Source organism: Lissotriton vulgaris, chromosome 5 (assembly GCF_964263255.1).
Source record: "Lissotriton vulgaris chromosome 5, aLisVul1.2, whole genome shotgun sequence".
NCBI lineage: Eukaryota > Metazoa > Chordata > Amphibia > Caudata > Salamandridae > Lissotriton > Lissotriton vulgaris.
This window is the reverse complement of record NC_141693.1, coordinates 893,669,205-893,689,011: the sequence shown is the minus strand read 5'-3', so window position 1 is coordinate 893,689,011 and position 19,807 is coordinate 893,669,205. Positions and strand designations below refer to the sequence as shown.

At 44.5% G+C, this 19,807-nt stretch overlaps 1 protein-coding gene across 2 annotated transcripts in view; it reads right to left on the bottom strand.

Annotated features, from left to right (window-relative positions):
* MYOF (myoferlin) overlaps positions 1–18,016 on the bottom strand; it is a 550,379-nt gene extending 532,363 nt beyond the window's left edge. For both annotated transcript variants that reach the window (XM_086922487.1, XM_086922488.1), the window contains exon 1: positions 17,826–18,016. In XM_086922487.1, the coding sequence (XP_086778613.1) occupies positions 17,826–17,913 (88 nt within the window). In that variant the 5' untranslated portion in view covers positions 17,914–18,016. The remainder of the gene's footprint in view (positions 1–17,825) is intronic.
* Positions 18,017–19,807: the final 1,791 nt, after the last annotated feature.

Genomic DNA, 19,807 nt, shown 5'->3' with positions numbered 1-19,807 from the left:
GCGAAGAACCTGAAACCTCTAGCCTTTATTTTGACACCAAGTGTGGGAATTAGTTATTGCCTACATTTACATACGGAGCGGAGATATGTCCCGATAGATCTGGATCTTTCTTAAACACATGACGATGTAAAATATATAGACTTCTGTTCGAATTACTGCATAACAGCGCAGGCTCAGATCAGGATGCAAATTGGCCTGATAGACCAACAACTGGCTTTGAAAACTGCGCCCTTTAAATATAAGTTATAAATGGAGATACACTCACAGGCCTTCATTCGAATATTACATTTGGAAAGACACGAATCCAGAGTCTACTAATTCAATCAACTTAATGAACTCTTGGATGATCTTCCTGAACGTTGTCCAACCATTTTAAGGGGAGGATGTCTGCAGGAAGCTAACATCCCCCATTCCTTTGATTTAAGAGCAGATACATTAAGTTGCAGGAAAAAGAGCCATGCATGGAGGGCTCTCTGCCCAGAGAAATATCTAGATGACACTTACCAAGTGTGTTACAAAACAAGATTAAAGCATGTACATTTTGGACTTTTCCCAACTGTGTCTTTTTGGACCAAATAGGCTCAACTTTCATCTCCACAGGAATGCCCGCTCGGCAAGACCCAACAGGAAACTCTGCCCATTTGGTATGCACCTGCCCCTCTCAGATCTATGCAAAACACACAATATGATGGATGTCATGTTGCACAATGGCAAAACATGAACACCCAGTCACAGATCTGGGTTTAATCCATCGTTATTTTGCTCACCAAGCCACCCCAGTTCAGACATGGCCATATGCAAATCAGCCATGAATGACCCTGTGCCTCATGGGAACAGTCCAGACCAAAATGTCAAGCTATGTCTTCCCTGGACCGGAATCAAGCATCCTAGGACCGGTTTCTGGCTATCAGCCGTCTTCAGCCAGGATAGCTTGACTCCAGTGGCGTAGTGAGCACGGGACCCACGTCTGGGCACAACAATGGATTTAGGTCCAGATCTCTGTACTGGGGTGAATGTATGACATTGTTCTACATTCTGTCCATCAACTGTTATTTTTGCATTTGTCACCCTGAGTGGGACGAATATGCTCAGACATGAGTCCCGTGCTCTCCATTCCACTGGAGTCATGCTATCCTGCCTGAAGACGGCTGATAGCCAGAAACCGGTCCTAGGATGCTGGATTACGGTGCAGGGAAGAAATAGCTTGACATTTTGGTCTGGACTGTTCCCATGATGCACAGGCTGAAGGCTGATTTGCATAGGGCCATGTCTGAACTGGGGTTGTGTGGTGAGCAAAAAAACGATGGATTTAGGCCCAGATCTCTGTACTGGGGTGAATGTATGACATTGATCTGCATCCTGTCCATTAACTGTTATTTTTGCACCTCTCTGATGTATGAGCACAGGACACAGCCAAGCCTTTTCATTAGAAGGTTTGGCAACACACTTGTCGCGATATCATTATTTTTTTCTGCATGCAATGCGATCAGCCTTAAGTGGTGACCAGATTTACAAAATTCATGAACTGTGGAAACAGGGAGATAGCAAGATCAACAAAGCAACCATTACCACTGCCAACCGTACCCCAGTTTAGCACAAAGAGTTGACAAATCAATGAAGCCACTTTGAGGGAAATCACATTAGCACTATAAATAGAATATTAATTGTTAAGTGTCATCTTTCATACAGGTTTTTGCATGTTTATCACGCCCGACCAGTATTAATATTCTTGTATTAATAGAGGAGCTTTTAGTAATACTAACCAAGCAATTGATATAACCGGACATCATTTGCCAATTTTGTACAAAGAGCAGATGATTCCTCTTAAGATCACTTTTTTCGTACACTACTGCTTCGAATATAAAACAAGCTGTCATGTGGCACCTCACTCGGAGGTCTTCGGACTTTCACGTTTTAATTACACTCATAACATTAATAAATACGGCAGATACTCTTAGAAAGATCATTTGAATTACTGTCCATTCATTACATATTGTACGCCAGTTTGGAACTAAGAGTTGATCGTTTTACGAACCCACTTCGTGGGTAATTAAAATTGTAAATCCTCCTCTCAAACAAATTGAATCGCTATTAAGCGCTTTATTCCCTGGGTTTGTACTCTGAAAGCACCTTAGTGACAAGTTTTGCACTTCATGTATCTTGACTCAAGTATAGAACATAGCAATTTACTAGACTAGTTTGATCATGAAATGAACTAGTATAGATGATGAGTTGCGCATTTTGTTGGTTTACATGAAGAAAACAAAAAACTAACTGAAATGAAGATGATTGACAAAAAACAAAACAAATGGGCCAAATGGTGCATACCATATCCATTTAAATTGCAAGCAGTTATAAAGGGTAACTAATAAAATGATGCAATACTTAAGAATGCATCACAGTAAGTAAGGAGCAATATTTTTTTAAAGCATAAATTCGCATATGTCCATATTAAAAAGTGAACCAGATGTAAAGAAATGGTAGGCAAAGCATGCAAACATGTGTGTCAAAAAGATGCTGTACCTGTGTTATCCCGTAAGCCCTACTGGGAAATTGTCCATTCAGAATCCAATGCCAAGACAAATATCACTAGATTTCTACTTTGTTACAGCATGTAATATCTGGCACAAACTGTTCTTGTACCACTTAAGAGCCTTTGGAAAAACGTGCGACACTAATAATGCAATGCTAAATATGACAGCTTGCCAGAAGTACTGTTGCTGATGGTTAAAAAAAACATGGTTGCTCATCTTATCTTGCTAGAAGGTAGTTCATTGTACAAAGGACTTGTCGAGTATCCACGAGACATGGTTCACGATGTTAAGCAACCCCGTCATGCCAGAATACGCCTGGCCATAACGTAAAGCACCACTGATGTGACAAAATACAGGGCTACCCTTAACGTAAAGCACCACTGATGTTAAAAAATACAGGACTACCCTTAACGTAAAGCACCACTGCCACACCAAAATCCACATTTCTCTGGTATGGGAAGCACCACTGCATTTTAGGTAAACTCATCATTTACTTTGATGTTCATCTTTTTTGCATGCACTTATGTACTTTATCCCTCACTAGTTTAGTTTCAGTGTCCTGAAAACTTCGCGGTCTCAACTACTCCTTCATTGGGACACTCCGCTTCGATGAAGGAGCAGCTGAGGCTGCAAAGCTTGTAGGTTCACAAATTCTCAGTGAACAATAACTCTGCATCTGTCCAACCTTTCAAGTTCCTTAACCCCTTAAGTGCTGCTGACGGCCAATGTTCGTCAGCAGCGCTACCTCCCCAGTGCTGCGCACGACCATTGAACGTCCATTCAGCACTAGTTCTAATGGACAGCGCAGCACTGGGGAGAAATGTTTACACGCAGCTAAGGTGTTAATGGAAACAACCTTTTTTTTCTTTGAAGGTGGACGGCATTCATGTTCTGTGTTTATTATACGAGGATGATGTAGTAATCTAAACATGGATAAAACAAAAATAACTAATTCTAAATGCAGTATGTTCTCCTAGTTTGTAGGTGAGACTAAAGTCTAGGAGTATGAAACTATACGTATCTGTGGATGACTTTTGAACACAAATCTGTGATACTGGCTATGCATTTTGAGCAATCCACACTGTGGGCTCTAATGTCCATTGGATGCTTGCTTAAATTTTATTAAGACACTGATGGAAACTCAACAGTACCTTTGATGTGTGCCTTTCAATCAAAAGTTTCTCCTAGAGTACTCTATTGGGCAGAACTTTTAAAAGTATAACTTTAAGCAAGAAGATTAAAAATCTAAAGGAAAAAGATTTATACTGTTAACAAAAAAAGATAAATTGCAAAAATGACTGTGGTTAAGCCTCATCACAAGGATGACAACAGATGTAATCCGAGCTGTAGTCCTCCTTAGGGAAAGAAAGCATGGCCAAATTGATTCCAACCAGAATCGACAAAGGCGAATGCTGGTCCATGGGTGAATTACAGCTGGTCAGTAGAACTCCAGGCAAATGGAGTGCTGTAACAAAACATTCAAATAAACTGATAGCTTGAGAAGCTCATAAGCCTAGAGATCATGTAGAATTTATGTAAGTGCTTCCGAGCCCTGTTTTTATCTAACAATGTTCTCAGGGTTAGAAAGCAGAGACTATGTGCGGTGGTTGCTGTGAGAAGATTCAATAAATTTCAGCCAAGGAATTCCGGGTGCATAGGGGTAGCTAAGACAAACCAATAGTAAGGAACCAGCAAGCTTAGATCCTCAAAATATGGCAGACCAGGCTCCATATGGCAATGAAAATTCTAAATTTTAGGAGGCAGATCCAATAACGTGGCAGAAGCACTACACTTCTGGTTGTAATTTGGCACTAGAAGTGTAAACCCAAACACCAGCACCATAGCACAAAATGGGAACACACTTCATTGTGTAAATCGTCAACTTGGGATCAAAAAGGTAATTGAATTGGTCCAATAGCACGGTAATCTCAAATGAGTGACAGAGTTCAAGATGTTGTTCAAAGGGGGAAGGTGGGGGGCAGAGCTATAGGTTAGATTTAGTGAACAGCTCCATGGGATCACCATCTTGACTAGCCGCTTTACTAGATAGATGTTCTGGAATGGCAGCTTTTGCATTCTCATAATCACAGTTAGAGTGAGTGCTAATGTTTAAGGTCAAAGGAGAAAATAAGGAACTGGAGCAGCCAATGTGATCATACACAAGCTTAAACTGAGTATCCTGCTATTCCAGAGCCTTCAGCAAAGAAGGGGAGTTAACCACTTTCCAAAAAAAGGTAAACATCTTTCAATTTGGTAGTAGGTTCCAGCTGTGCCCAAGGATCTCTGCCCTAATAACAGCCCTGCTTCATTTTAGGACAGACCTAACTGCTCTGCAGGAACCGATTTCAACTTAAAATATAGTGCGTCTAGAAAGAGCAGGCCAAAGACACCGATTGGCCGCAGAACAATCGGAGTTAAACCATTAATGTGCAGGCTGCTGAGTAGAACTGACAGACCTGGTTAGCAACTTTTAAAGAACAGGACAAGGGAACTTAAAAGAAACAGAATTGTGACCTAAACAAGACTAAAGTTAATCAAAAAGATCAAAAGTAGAACCCAATAAAATTGTTAAAAGGATTGTATGAGCAATGACTCATAGCTGATTCTCAACCCATAATCCTTAACAGTTTAATGACTGATCAAAGATGTGGATACGTTTGTGGCTAGGCAAACAAATGGAAACAAGAGGGTTATACAGCTCACCAGTACAGAATTATCAGGAACAGAGTTCATCAGACCCTTATATACAAAAATGTAAAATATAATATAAGAATTGTAAATGTTGGACTACAATCACAATTAAACAACTCATGTACATTAACAAGGTCACGTTCAATATCAAGGCCACACAAAAATGCTCTGAGTAAATTGGCAGATAAGGAAAAAGAACCCTTATTATCATGCAGAGAGAAAAGATTAGGAAGAGATAGAGTCAATCTTAGCATTGAAATCACCATCCAAATTCACATGCTTGCAGGTGAGGGGCAGTCAACAAGAGGCAAAAGGCAAGTAGTCCGCCATATTAAACAAGCATTTGCAATGCAATAGGTCTCGCATTATTTAACTTTGAGCTATTAGCATTGTAAATGGCAATTGTTTTTTGCTTTATGCTATAGTTTTTTTTTTACATAAAAAGCTTCATATAAAATATGTTTTATTAAAGTTATTTATGCAGTATCTAAATTTTGTTTGCATAAAACAGTATAATAATATCTTAGTAAAAAAGTCAAATATTTTAATGGAAATTCACCAAATGTTCATTTATGTGTTGGTTTTGAAAATAGCTAAATTAATAGCTTTGTCATTTACAATGCCAATAGTTATAACTTTCGCAAATGTGACACCTATAGCATTTGTAATGCAACATTTGTATTTACGTGACTTAGATGTATTGATATTACAAATAACAATGGCTTTTAATTTTTTTAATACTTAATAAAAGTGATTGTAATTTATAATGGCAATAGCTTAAACTTTTGTAAATAACTTTTGTGAAGATTATGTTCAGTGTATTTTATTGTAACAAAATCCAAGAACAGAAATGAAATATTAACATCTTTTTGTGACATTTGTAATAAAGCTTGAAACATTGCGAGAACATATTTGTGCTGTGGTGGTGCCGAGTGATGCAGTGGTGGTGCTGAATGGGGCTGTGGTGGTGCTGAATGGGGCTGTGGTGGTGCTGAATGGGGCTGTGGTGGTGCCGAGTGGTGCTATGGTGGTTCTGACTGATAATGTGGTGGTGCTGAGTGACTGCACTCACTGTCACTCTGCACTCACTGTCACTCTGCACTCACTGTCACTCTGCACTCACTGTCACTCTGCACTCACTGTCACTCTGCACTCACTGTCACTCTGCACTCACTGTCACTCTGCACTCACTGTCACTCTGCACTCACTGTCACTCTGCACTCACTGTCACTCTGCACTCACTGTCACTCTGCACTCACTGTCACTCTGCACTCACTGTCACTCTGCACTCACTGTCACTCCGCACTCACTGTCACTCCGCACTCACTGTCACTCCGCACTCACTGTCACTCCGCACTCACTGTCACTCCGCACTCACTGTCACTCCGCACTCACTGTCACTCCGCACTCACTGTCACTCCGCACTCACTGTCACTCCGCACTCACTGTCACTCCGCACTCACTGTCACTCCGCACTCACTGTCACTCCGCACTCACTGTCACTCCGCACTCACTGTCACTCCGCACTCACTGTCACTCCGCACTCACTGTCACTCCGCACTCACTGTCACTCCGCACTCACTGTCACTCCGCACTCACTGTCACTCCGCACTCACTGTCACTCCGCACTCACTGTCACTCCGCACTCACTGTCACTCCGCACTCACTGTCACTCCGCACTCACTGTCACTCCGCACTCACTGTCACTCCGCACTCACTGTCACTCCGCACTCACTGTCACTCCGCACTCACTGTCACTCCGCACTCACTGTCACTCCGCACTCACTGTCACTCCGCACTCACTGTCACTCCGCACTCACTGTCACTCCGCACTCACTGTCACTCCGCACTCACTGTCACTCCGCACTCACTGTCACTCCGCACTCACTGTCACTCCGCACTCACTGTCACTCCGCACTCACTGTCACTCCGCACTCACTGTCACTCCGCACTCACTGTCACTCCGCACTCACTGTCACTCCGCACTCACTGTCACTCCGCACTCACTGTCACTCCGCACTCACTGTCACTCCGCACTCACTGTCACTCCGCACTCACTGTCACTCCGCACTCACTGTCACTCCGCACTCACTGTCACTCCGCACTCACTGTCACTCCGCACTCACTGTCACTCTGCACTCACTGTCACTCTGCACTCACTGTCACTCTGCACTCACTCTGCACTCACTCTGCACTCACTGTCACTCTCACTCCGCACTCACTGTCACTCCGCACTCACTGTCACTCCGCGCTCACTGTCACTCCGCGCTCACTGTCACTCTGCACGCACTCTGCACTCACTGTTTCTGCACGCACTCTGCACTCACTGTCACTCCGCACTCACTGTCACTCCGCACTCACTGTGAATTTAAAATAGGATTGTCTTTATTGCCAAGGGGGAATACATCATTTTTACTTTTAGTATATTTAATAACTCAAGGGCTGTTGCTAATCTCATGAATTGTTACTTATAAATTACACTTTTTAAGTGGTCTAGAAGGGTTAAGTGTTGTAAATTCGTTTGCGAGATCACAAAAAATCAAGTCTTGTGTCCCACTTTGTATAAAATCTTCTCTCTACATGCATGTAGAAGAGTGGACTATCGGGGAACTAAGACCAGGCTGGTATTTTGAGCAGTTGCTGGCTTGAACAGTTCTGAACCAGTTTTAATAATTCACATGGAGCAATCCGAGTTATTTGTTCCAATGTGATGACAGCTGCTTTTCTGCTGGAGGGGACGCGCGCATTTTTTATGCAGCGTTTATTTCTCTATTTCTAACTCTTCCACTTCCTTCTTTCTTTCTCATTGGTGAGACCTTCATATGTTTTGAGTACTTACTACCTAAGGCTTTTGAGAGTAACGGCCAAGCCATACCTGCCTCCAGTCCCCCCATCTCTCTGCTCCTTGTCTCTCTTTCTTAACGTTATTTATTTCAACTATTTAAAAACTGTGCTTTCAGCTTTGGCTGCCTGAAAGTGCTGTAAAGAAATTGGTGACAAAAAGGTTGTACTGATAAAGTACGTGTTTCCGCTTGAAAATAACTTGCTGCTATGAAATGATCGCCTTTAAGAGCTAAACTCTCAAGGAATGTAAAGGCCTCCTTTCCTATCTTTTGTTAGTAATATTAACAGGATGAAAACAAACACAAATCAATCAATTAGCATTTGTGTAGCGCAGCATTGCATCACTAGGGGTATCTGGGCGCTGTGTGTTGTTGAAAAAGCCAGGTCTTCTTTATTTAATTTTTATTGATTTTGTCAATCATAACCCTTACAAAAGTACATCACATTGCTCTTACTGTACTCAGGGCGGTTACACAACATATTGTTTCTTATACAGCATAGAATATTCATGAGGGGTTAGGAACTGGCAGAAAGATCAAACGTTGGGTAAGCCATCAGGTGAATTTTCGCATTGATTTGCCAGCAAATATGCACTAAAGGGGGCCCAAATGTCCTTCGGTCTGGACGGTCCTGGTTCACTGATCCCTACACCATGTGATATCCACTAACGAGTGCTGCAATTTGGGGACACCTCTGCCCTCGCAGTTTAGACCACTTTCCTCTTTGCTAGCAAAAGTGCACCTGCCAGTCCTGTGGTTTTAAGTGTTCAATAAGTCTCAACTGACACAATAGCAGGCGCCACCCACCGCTTCCAGGATCGTGCCCAAAACTCTTTCACAATACCACGCCAGGTGTGTGAGCATCGCCTACAGCGGCCAACTCTCTCAAACCAGATCTGTGCAGATGCTTGGTCAGCTGTATATATTTAATATGGATAATACGTAAATTACAATTAGCTGTTAAAGCGCAGCAGTGTTCCCAGTTCTCTCCTGCTCTTAAGGGCCGTGTCTGCCTACATTGCGTTAAATCATTGTGTTTGAGTTTTTCTTTTTAAGTCTGCTTCCTGCGAAAGGGTGACTCCGGTGTGTGGATCTTGAAACTGAAAGTGCAATCACGAGCATGCGCACTAAACCGGCAGAAGAGTGGGGAGCTTAAAAATACATGCGGCCAAGACATGGACCATAGTGCGGCTGCGCAGACTTATGCGCATGCGTGGAAATGCGGGGGGTGTAAAGATAGATGGGGTGGGTCTATTGATAGTACACCGGCCTGCGACCAGGAAGTCAGGCAGGCCGGGTGGGACAACCGGAAGTAGGAGGGCGGGAGCCTACCCCGCCTCCCACGGAAGAGCCGCGATTGTTTGGCGCGCCGGAGCAGGCAGGAGCCTACCCTGCGCCCCGGTGCCGAAGAAGGGAAGAAGAGTCTTGCTGCCGGTGGGAGCCGCTGCACTGAGGATGCCGGTGAGTGGGGCGTCGCCTTGTTGGGGGGGGGGTCATCTGTGCGCGCGCGGCGGCGGACTGTGTATGTGTGTGAGCGTGCATGTGTGTGTGTATGTGCCCTGGAGTCTGTGTGTATGCGTGTGTGTGACGGGGGGGGGTTGCCTGTCTGGGTGCCTGCGTGTCTGTGTAAGTGTAAATGCGTGTGTGTGGAGCCGAGAGGAGAGGGGCTGGTGTGTGTGGAGGGGTCTCTGTGTATGCGTGTAGGTGACGGGGGTGTGCCTGTGTATGCGTGTGTATGTGCGCATGCGTGAGTGCTGTGTATGCGTGTGGCTGTGATGTGCGCATGCGTGAATGTTGACGCGCGTGCACGCAGCTCAATCCAGCCAGGATAAGCTCGTCACAGTTTCTTGTCCCTCATTCCCCGGCATGCGACAGCTATAAGTCTCCGCCCTGGACGCATCCTTCGGATGCGAATTCCAGGGCGAGACCTAAAAAGCATATAAAAATGATTTACGTTGAGTAGTGAAAATAATCACTGTAGAAATTAAACAAATTGAACTGAAAACCATTTTCCCAAGAAAAAGAGGAAATTGTTGACTGCCTGAGTGGCGGGTCCTAAAAACACTGACTGAGGATTTAAAAGCTACCTGACACCAGGTTTAAAACATGCCCAGAGGTTGATGGGTAAACGGGCAAGCAATAACAGGAACCCCCCTCACATACATAATATGACATGGCCAATTTTTCTTGAAACAAAACAATGTTAAAGTTTCTCACAGGACAACCAATCGAGCAGACTCAGCACATAAGATAATGCAGCTATGTTCCAATTAACAAAATGCACCAGGCCAGCATATGTGACAGAAAAATTAACAACAAGGACAATGGAAATGCACTGGAACAGATAATTGAAGCAGAATGTGTTATTGCATATGCTAGGAAGTTAGTCCTCATGATCTAAGCCATCAAGAGCCACAAAGCGGTTGTAAGTAAGTACAATGGAAAAAAAGAAGTGATAAGCTGCGAAAAATGTTACATACTGTAAGCAATTAGGTTATTATTTGAGGGGGTAATTATCCACCTCAAGTAATAATCACAACCCTTGTCAGAATTAATGCTCTGAATCACTAAATTACCCTGAGCTCAATCCCCTGGTAGTTATGGCAGAGAGCAGACTGGCTTAATTTAGGGTAAAGTATTTATGCAGTACCAAAACAGTAATAATGTCAAAATGTAAAACTATAAACGTCCCAGCCTGAATTTTTAAAAAAATGGAGTGAAACTTAATAAACTAAGGGACGCGAAAATGACAAATCCAAAATGGGATCATGAGCTATGAGAATAAATAGTACCAGGAAAAACAAAATGACAAGGATGGCCAATGTTCAGGGCAGACTGGGATATAGGCGCAATGTGAAACTGGCTGGGATGGAGCGCAGGTCTGATACACCAAAAAGGTTCATCCTGAACAGGTATTTTAGGCTCCAACTTAGCCCTTGAAGTTTCAATCCACCACAGGAGTACATTTCTAAAGCCCCCCCCCCCCCCAGGGCCTCAGGGGAGGCACTTGGAGATTTACAGGGTATTAGGCAGAAGCAAATATCAAGGTCCAGTCCAGTCCAGGTCCAATTACCACTGGGCAGTTCCAGGAAAGTCCTCTTGTAGCTTGTTGAATCCCTGTAGCTTGACCAGAAGGTCAGCCTTATGACGCTTGAAGTCCTCTTTTTTGTCCTGGGTACAAGAGGTAGCAGGTCCAGTACTTCAGGATTCTCCTCAAATCCTAGACTGCAGGCCCAGTCCACTTTTGTTTTTCTACAGGTCCAGGAGGGTTCTGAAGTGAATGCCAGGAGATGCCACATTTATGCCTGCCACTAGCTAGTGTGGAGGGTGACTGAGGTATGCGCTAACGGGGTAAACGTTCCTGGGGCCAACCTTATCCCCTTTGGTCATTTTCAAGATGGCGAAAGTCTTCGGCCACACTAAACTTGGGTTCTGAGGGCTGGCGATGTGTGGGGAGTGTACAATGGGAATCTTAGTGTCCTACCACATCTAACACTAAAATCCAGCTTAGGAAAGCCACTGTGCCCACAATAAACTCAGAGAAAGTCTGGTAGAACAAAACAGAGTTAATCAGCAACCAGACTGAATAGACAAGAATAGTCTTACCATGCTATTCACTGCCTTTCATGTACAACCCAAAATATAATATGAAAACTCAGCAGACCGGTCAAGCAAAATTTGATATTCAAGCAGTATTTAAAACTAATGTCAAGAAGGATGTTCACAGGCCTCACCTTGCATATTCATGCAGGGTTAGGAGAGTCATATCGGCCTATTCAGGCTAGACTACTGGGAGACATTTCATGCCTTTGCACACCTATTCGGACACTAATCAGTTGATGTGAGAGGTTTGAGAGCAAGTAGAAATTAGCCTCCAGGAATTCCAGGCAGGGAAAAGATAACTTTCTAAAAGTTACTTTTCCTTAATATTAATTAAAAATCTAACATCCCTATTAAATTTGATTTTTAGAACTATTAAAAATAATAGCCTAAGTATTTTTCTAGTAAGCCCCATTCCTGAGATTCAGCATTAGGACTTGTATTCTGTACTCTGGTTTTCTACATAGGAGAGCTAGGCCTGCCACAGCAAAAAATAGGATTTGGGTACTACTCACTGTAAGAAAGTAGTAACACTAAATTTCTACAGGTTGTAGTTTTAAATAACATGCACCCTGCCTCGTGGCGGACCATATCTACATAGGGGTGACTTAATATTTAAAAAGGAGGTTTTGAGCCGTCTGTCAAAAGGGTTAATTTTGACAGGTTGAATTTCAGTTGTTATATTGCTACAGTCCGGCTACACAAGCAGGCCTTAGGCCATGTTTGTACTGCCACTGTAGTAAATGGCAGAAAAGGTGCTGCAGTCCACTAGTGGCATTTAACTTTCAAGGCGCTGGTTTATATTGTGCCTTATACTATAGACTTCTAGGTAAATCAAATATATCAATTAAGAATCAGCCAATTCATCCATGTTTAAAGGAGGGCACAAGTACTTAACTGCTAGTTAGCAAGGGTAAAGTGCACAGTGTTGTAAACACAGCAAAAATATAAGGACAAGAAGAAGGCAAAAAAATCAGGGGAGAGCATGCAGAAAAGGCAGATTTCCTAAATGTATACTCAAAGATTCAAGCATTTTAGATGAGGGTGGTTTTAAAGAAGGCCAGTGTAAAAACCTTAACTGAATCATTAAGGAGTATCATGAAAAGAGTCAAAGGCAGAAAAATAAACACAATGGACGGACCAGTGACATGACTAGTAGAAGTAATAAAAATAAGAGCTAGTTTGTTGGCTACCATACCCAGAAGATTCAATGGGTGGATTTTCAGGGAGGTAGAACAATTGCCAATAGCAGAAGCACGGGCCAAAGACGCACCAGTGTTAGGAGCAGGAGAGCCTAGTAAAACACTGCTACACGAGAGGAATTAAGCGCAACATTAATTGACCTGATAGGGAAACTAAAGTAGTGGGAAGACCGTAACCAGAGTGTCATAGGTACATTCAATATCAGACAGCCGATCTTCGGCCATCTTAAAATGACAAACTTAACAATAGGAACCAATAGTAACTCATCTAACATCTTGCAATGCCATACAAGCGCTTTGGAGCACGAGTTTGGTTATTTTTCCATGCATTTCGCAGAAGGGCTGCGAAGATAGGAAGCATGAACTTCATTGCATTCAGGAGGTGACACTGAGTCAGAGGCCACACCACAAAGGAACATGTTTGAAGAAGTAGAAGGTCCAGCAGATGCAATAGAGGAAGAGCGGGAAAACGTTGCGAGACCCTCCACTGACTGACATCGCTCTGACAATTCATTTTCTTAGAAAATTGCACCAACAGCTTGATCATGAAAACTGAATTGTGAAATGAGGGGGGTCATTATTGACCGACCTAGAGGTACCTAAACTCTTAAATATAAATAAATATACTTCCCCATTGAACAGGAGTTGCAGAGTGAGAAAGGAAAGACAAAGGGTGGTAGCTCAGCCTCTGATGGGCCCATTGTTGAACCCGCTCGCCTGGGCGCATCCCACGCCGAGGTGCACATGTGAGGCCTAGCGCCTCTTTATTTTCCTCCCTTCAGCGTGCACAGCATCAGGTATCCTGGGAAGTGTAGTTCTTAGCTATTTCCCGGGCAAAAGTCAGTCAAACACTAAAAGTGTCACCTGTATTCACACCTCGTGTCTCACTGCCGGTTGAGCTTCAGTGCACCAACATTGGTATTTGTACGCTGGGTCACACCACTATCATCATACACAGGTCTTTAAGGTCTTTAAGTGGGATGAAAAAAACTAAGGGGGGTCTCAAAGGGGCGTGACCAATGAAATTAAGGGAGTGGCTTGAAGACACATACGTTAAAAATCTGTTCTTAGCATAGTGTGTCACCCGACTTGTATTTTGCTGTTTCTGTCTCTGCATCCAGATATATGGACACAACAAGTAATATCATACCCACAAGAAGTCAGGACTATTGCCTTTGTCAATGGTTGTTAGTTGCATAAGATAAATAAGCAGCAACTATGGATCGTTTATTTAATATTGAAAAAGCTTCCACTTAAAGCCCTGGTGACACCACAACAATGTTGCTGCTCCTGAGCTTTCAAAAAGGAATGGAAATCTAAAAAGAAAATTACTCTTTAAAGGATTTCCCTTCCCCTCCAACGCTCACCTGGCATGACCAGTGCTTTAAATGGGCTGGTACTGTCCGGGACGGAGGGACGGCACTTTTTTATTTTGATAGGGAGAGTTCCGGATGACGTAATACTTTTAATTGGCGCTTACCAGCACTTCTTAGAAACAAGCAGGTATTCTGCTACAGAGTACCTGCATTTCAATTTTTACATTTCACGCACTGGGCATGACGTAACTTCTCCACAAGTGAGAAGTGTGAGCAGCGCACATGGATGTGCCTGCTGTCACTGCAGGACCGCCTGTGCCAGGGCACAAAACAGACCGAGAGAGACTCTCTGCTGGTGCTCAGACCCGGCCTACTTAAAGCCCTTATCATACAACTTCTAAAAACTGCTAATTAGATATTAATTTAAGTGCAGTAAATCATTAACATGAACCATTAAGCCAGGTCTACTTTGATCTCCGAGCCCCCAGAGTACTGGACACTCCAGCGGAATGGGGGGGGGGGGGGGGGGGCAAGAAAGGATACTAATAAAGCGTTCAGTAAATGTATAGTTTACTAAACCATAGCCATCATATTTGATTGCAAGTTCAGATACCATAGGGAGCCAGTTGAAAAATCCCACTACCAGGATTACCTATCCAGTCACGTGCAAACAGGAAGTAAGGTAACCAATCACCAGGTAAGCAGTTTTATTTTTAGACGCACATGCTTTCAACCGCCATCTGAGCGTAATTATACGGTTCGTGCAAAGCGCGCCCGCGGCTACGAATACGAACTAAAATAAAGGAACTCCGAAGTACATTTTCATTGTTTCAACAAAGTTAAAAAGCTGCTTTTTTTCTGCCTCCCATTTCCTGCTGGAGTCACAATCGCGAGGCACAGGAGTGTGGGCTGATGGAAAAAAAAAATCATCTCTGGAAGGAAGTGAAATGCTGAAGTCATGCTCCGGTTTCAGAAATTCCAATCTAAGCATGAGTAAAAGTAATTAAAAAAAAAATAGAAAGAAACACGGAATGGCGCAGTGGTAACAGCTCAGCGGCATTAGCCAGTTTAATTTTATTCGCCGTTTAGAGGCATTTATCTGTATAGTATTCCTACTGGTGGAGTGTAATTTTCCTCAAGGTTTACTCTGACAATGAAAGGCTGTTTGCGCAGTAATTCTGGCCAGCTGAGTGCGTGAAAGGCACATTACAAACAGAGATCCCAGCTCGAAAGTGTGTTTATCTAGAAGGATGGGTCTGCACATGCAACGGGCCTGTGATTCAGTGCAAAGCTATGCAGCAGGGCATTGCAAGCTGTAACTGGAGATCGTAAAGCCTTTTGTATGGATTTAAGCAACCGCCTTCTTTACTCTTAAAATCTGTGTAGTTTGTCCTAAAATATTAATATAGGACGAATCACGTTTACCAAGGAAAACTTTGGCATACGGGGTGTACAATGTTCTGTATACCAGTCCCTCACAGTTGGTAGCCTAAAGCAAATGTTTCTCTCTCCCTCCTCCAGCTGAAGGACTAATATGGGGTAGAGAGGACTTCCTCTCCACTGCCCCTCGGGCGCGTTGTGGTTAGGCGGCGAGAGAACAAAGACTGAACAGCAATAGCGCCATCTGGCGGCCAACGGGAAGTCAGACGCGAATGCAAAACCACCTTAGCCCCAAACCTGGAAAAGGCCAAATTTACAGGCCCCGCATTTGAGAATTTGGTTTTCAAGATGGGTGTAGTGCTAGTAATGGTGTAACTTGGCTAGTCTCGGTTTATTCCTCTACTCAATACTGTGCAGGGATTAGGTGTATCAACATCCACAGGAATAGTGTACCAGCCTGTGCACGGGGCCCGGGCCCATCTTGGTCTTCAGTCAATATAACATTTAGTAACAGCCGGGCGTTGCCTCCCACTAAAAAGAGAACCCTTGGTAGCATCATTCGTAATTCTGGGGGTGGGTGGGGGTGACACCCTGTGAATGGCAAGACAACCGTATTCTGTCAAATTCTCTCTATGCAAGTAGGTCGCTTAAAATTGAAATGTTGAAATCTGTGTTTAGAATAGTGGACGCATACACGCCATCTTTCTGCTATTGAATCCAGATATACAGCACAGCCACTTGCACTACACCTGAAGAAAGCCAGGACCGGTGGCTTTGTCAGTGATTGACAGTTGCATAAGATAAGCAAGCAACATCAATGAATAGGTTGCATAGAATATTGACAATCCGTCAATTCTGAAATGAAACCGTGAAGTACAAGAAAGAGCATCTTTGAAGTAACATCAAAGGCAAGTCGGTAAGGGCGGTGCTGCCGCAGAGTGAAAAACTTGTTTTCACTTTGAAAGCGAGGGCACACATGGAGAGCATAGGGGCTGCCTGTCTCGGCCCTGGGTTTTAGAACTGCCGGTGCAGCGACCGCACCCGGCCCACTTAAGGCTCTACACACCTCACGGATATTAATTGGCCCTAAATTGAGGTGCAGCACATTGAATGGGGAGGGGGGCTACACTGCAAGGGGCTGCGTTATATCCCAGCCTAATCGTAATACTTGAACCAAACTGACGCGCTTCACTAGTTAGACCAAGTAGAGTAGTTTTTTTGTGTGGGAGGTGGAGGGTGGGAGGCCTGGGTGTGGCCCACAGGTGCGAATGCGGCCATAGCATGCGTGACTAGAAACCTGTCACCCTTCATCTTCACTTTAAGCTTTGTAGGTCGGGAAGACAGATGAAAACAAGAAACAAGCGTTGGCTGAACGAGTCACATGGGTAAGGGGTGAGGAAGGTGCTCGGCCACACAAGAACCCCTCAATTCGAATATTCGATTATTCTGAATCAGTTAGAAGTGAGATGGGGGAGCCGGAAGGGAAACTCACAACATACACATTTACGTTACAAAGGACTGTTTTGAAGCAGCAGCTCGTGGTTTCATAGTTCACTCAAGTGACCCGTATAACAACACGAGACCACATTCTTTCCCTCTCTTCCATCCAACCGGAAGTCCTTCATGGGTCACTCAAAGGATCCCACGTCAGGTGTGCTGTGTTTCGCCCGCTTACATGCATTGTGGTACTTGTAGTCCTACGATTATCAACGGCAAATGCACTGGAAGTAACAAGATTTGAAGGAAAAATGACAGGAATAGGTGGGAGGCTTGCGTCCGGCACGAGACAACCCATCATCTGTGTTCGGGGTCCGGTTCCTGCACACAGTTTCCATTCGCCATTTCGCTACTTGAACATTAACAAAAGAGCCCAAAATCTGGAGCGAAAGCCCCCTCAATGAGCCTGTGCTCGAGACAACCCAGAACTCGACAGCCGCAGGCAGCCTGGAAAGAAAGAAAAAATCTGCCAGCATCTGGCTTTAATTCGGAGAATAGTTTACTTGCTGTGGTTTTCATTTAGAGAAATGGAGACACTTGTAAAGAGTGAAGTCGCGAAACAAACAAACAAAGCTTGGAATATCGAAGTAGTTTTTCATCTCTCTAACCATAGCTTGGGGCTGTCTAGGCGACAGTGTGTCTAACAGGTAGCTGCTGCACAGGAGCACACCGCGCGTACTGTGACTGCGCCGGGAATGAGCCGGGAGTCCTAGCCAGAGGGGGCAGAGATAACCGGATGCGGGAGAGAGGGGAAGCCCTTACCTTTGAAGACGATGCTGGTGACGGGGTCCGGCTTCCCCAGCTTGGTCTTGGGGATGTTGCTGGCACTTTCCACGATGACCTTGAGCATGGTGCCGGAGGAGCGGGGCGCGGGAGCCGGGGTGAGTGAAGGATGAAAGGAGCTGGGCTAGGAGTCTCCTGCGGGCTAGGCTCTGCTCCAGACCTGACCCAGCGGCGAAGACAGGGGAGGAGGCGCCGGGAGTCAAGGGGAGGTCCCTCTCAGCAGCGGCCCACGCCCTTCCCTCCGCGCTCTATAAACACTCGCATACCTGTTGTCACGGCGCACAGAGCGCGGGGAAGCAGGCCCCGGCCTGTAGGCACCCCTCCGCCCGCAGCACCCGGGACCTGGCATGCCAAAGTAGACTGCAGCTACTCCGGATCGTGCAAACACAAGTCCACAACTCCGACCCAGGATAACAGCTCTCCCCCACACACTGCCCCCCGGGGCCTGGCAGACACAACTCAAAGACTGCAGCAACTTCACAACTCTACACAACTCCTGCCCATGGTGACACCTCTCCTCAACACTGCAGCAACGAGCGCCCTGGCAGACACAACTCTAAGACTGCAGCAACTCCGGGTCGTGCAAACACAGCTTCACAACTCTACACAACTCCTACCCAAGGTGACACCTCCCCGCAACAGTGCAGCAACCAGAACCCTGGCAGGCGCAACTAGGACTACAGCAACTCCGGGTCGTGCAAACACAGCTTCACAACTCTACACAACTCCTATCCAGGAAGCAGGCCCGGTTCTAGAGGGTGGGCCGGGTGGGCCAGGCCCACCCAAACATGAGCCTGGCCCACCCAAACAAGAGCCTGAGCCCTCACAGTTAATCTGCCAACGATACACAACGATAATGTCCTGATAACTCTGATGATTTATGATCCTGCTGGAGACCAATCATTTTTTCTGTTGGTAGTTTTCAAATGCAGATAAACAGAATTTTATGTGTAAACCGACGTTGTCACAGATACTCTATACGTTCCTCCCCCTGCTTCTTACCTCCCGACAATCAACACGAAGAGGCCGTTTAAGTTGTAAATGGGGTTCAAAGTGGTGAGATTTGTATATGAAAAGAAAGTCGAGGTTTAGGTGAAACCATACAATGCAGTGGACTTAATGGGATACAAAGCGAGGCAGTTTAGCTCATCGTGTCAATGCACCTGCTGCTGCTGTGAACCAGCTTTGCCTTTCATACCTCTGAGTTTGAAATGGGCACTGTGAATTCGTGGTGATGTGTACCCATAGATGACCTAGTCCTGTATGGTTGTCCCCTGAGAATGAGTTACAATGTGAAACAATACCGTGGCGCTTGCCTAAATCCTTCTAGGCAGCACTCCTGATTCAAACCAACATCCTTCAAAAGGGACATTTCAATTTAAAATAAACGTAAGATTTACTGCACCCCTGTCCCCTACAGGTATAAACAAACATACAAAAATATACATAAAAACAAATAACTTTTGACTTTTTACACAGGCACTTTCAGTCCAGAAGTCTATCTACTCGGTGCTGCACTTATCACTTTACACCCAACAATCCCTTCACAACCAATGGCAGGTCGGAACACTGATGTGGACATGCAGGGAAGACATAGGGGCACTCATGTTCATTCAGTGCATGGCCTATGTGCTGGAAGCCTGCACAGCGGGCATGTCTTTTTAAGTGATGTCTGTGAACTGGTGGCAGACAGGGTCTGTCTGAAGGGCAGCCAGAGTGTTCACACTGCAGAAATGCTTATTTTCTTTTATATGGTGCGCATGTAGTCCGAGTTGAAGCCAGAGTCCTTTTTATAAAAGGCAAACTAGACACTGTATATTATGTACATTCAGAGCCGAAACAACTAAATCATGATGCCTCATCAGAAGTAGTAAGTGATATATAAATAAATCGCCGTTCACACATGTCCTCATTACAGAAGTGCTCTCTCAATGAACGAAGGTTGTGAGTGAAGAATTTAA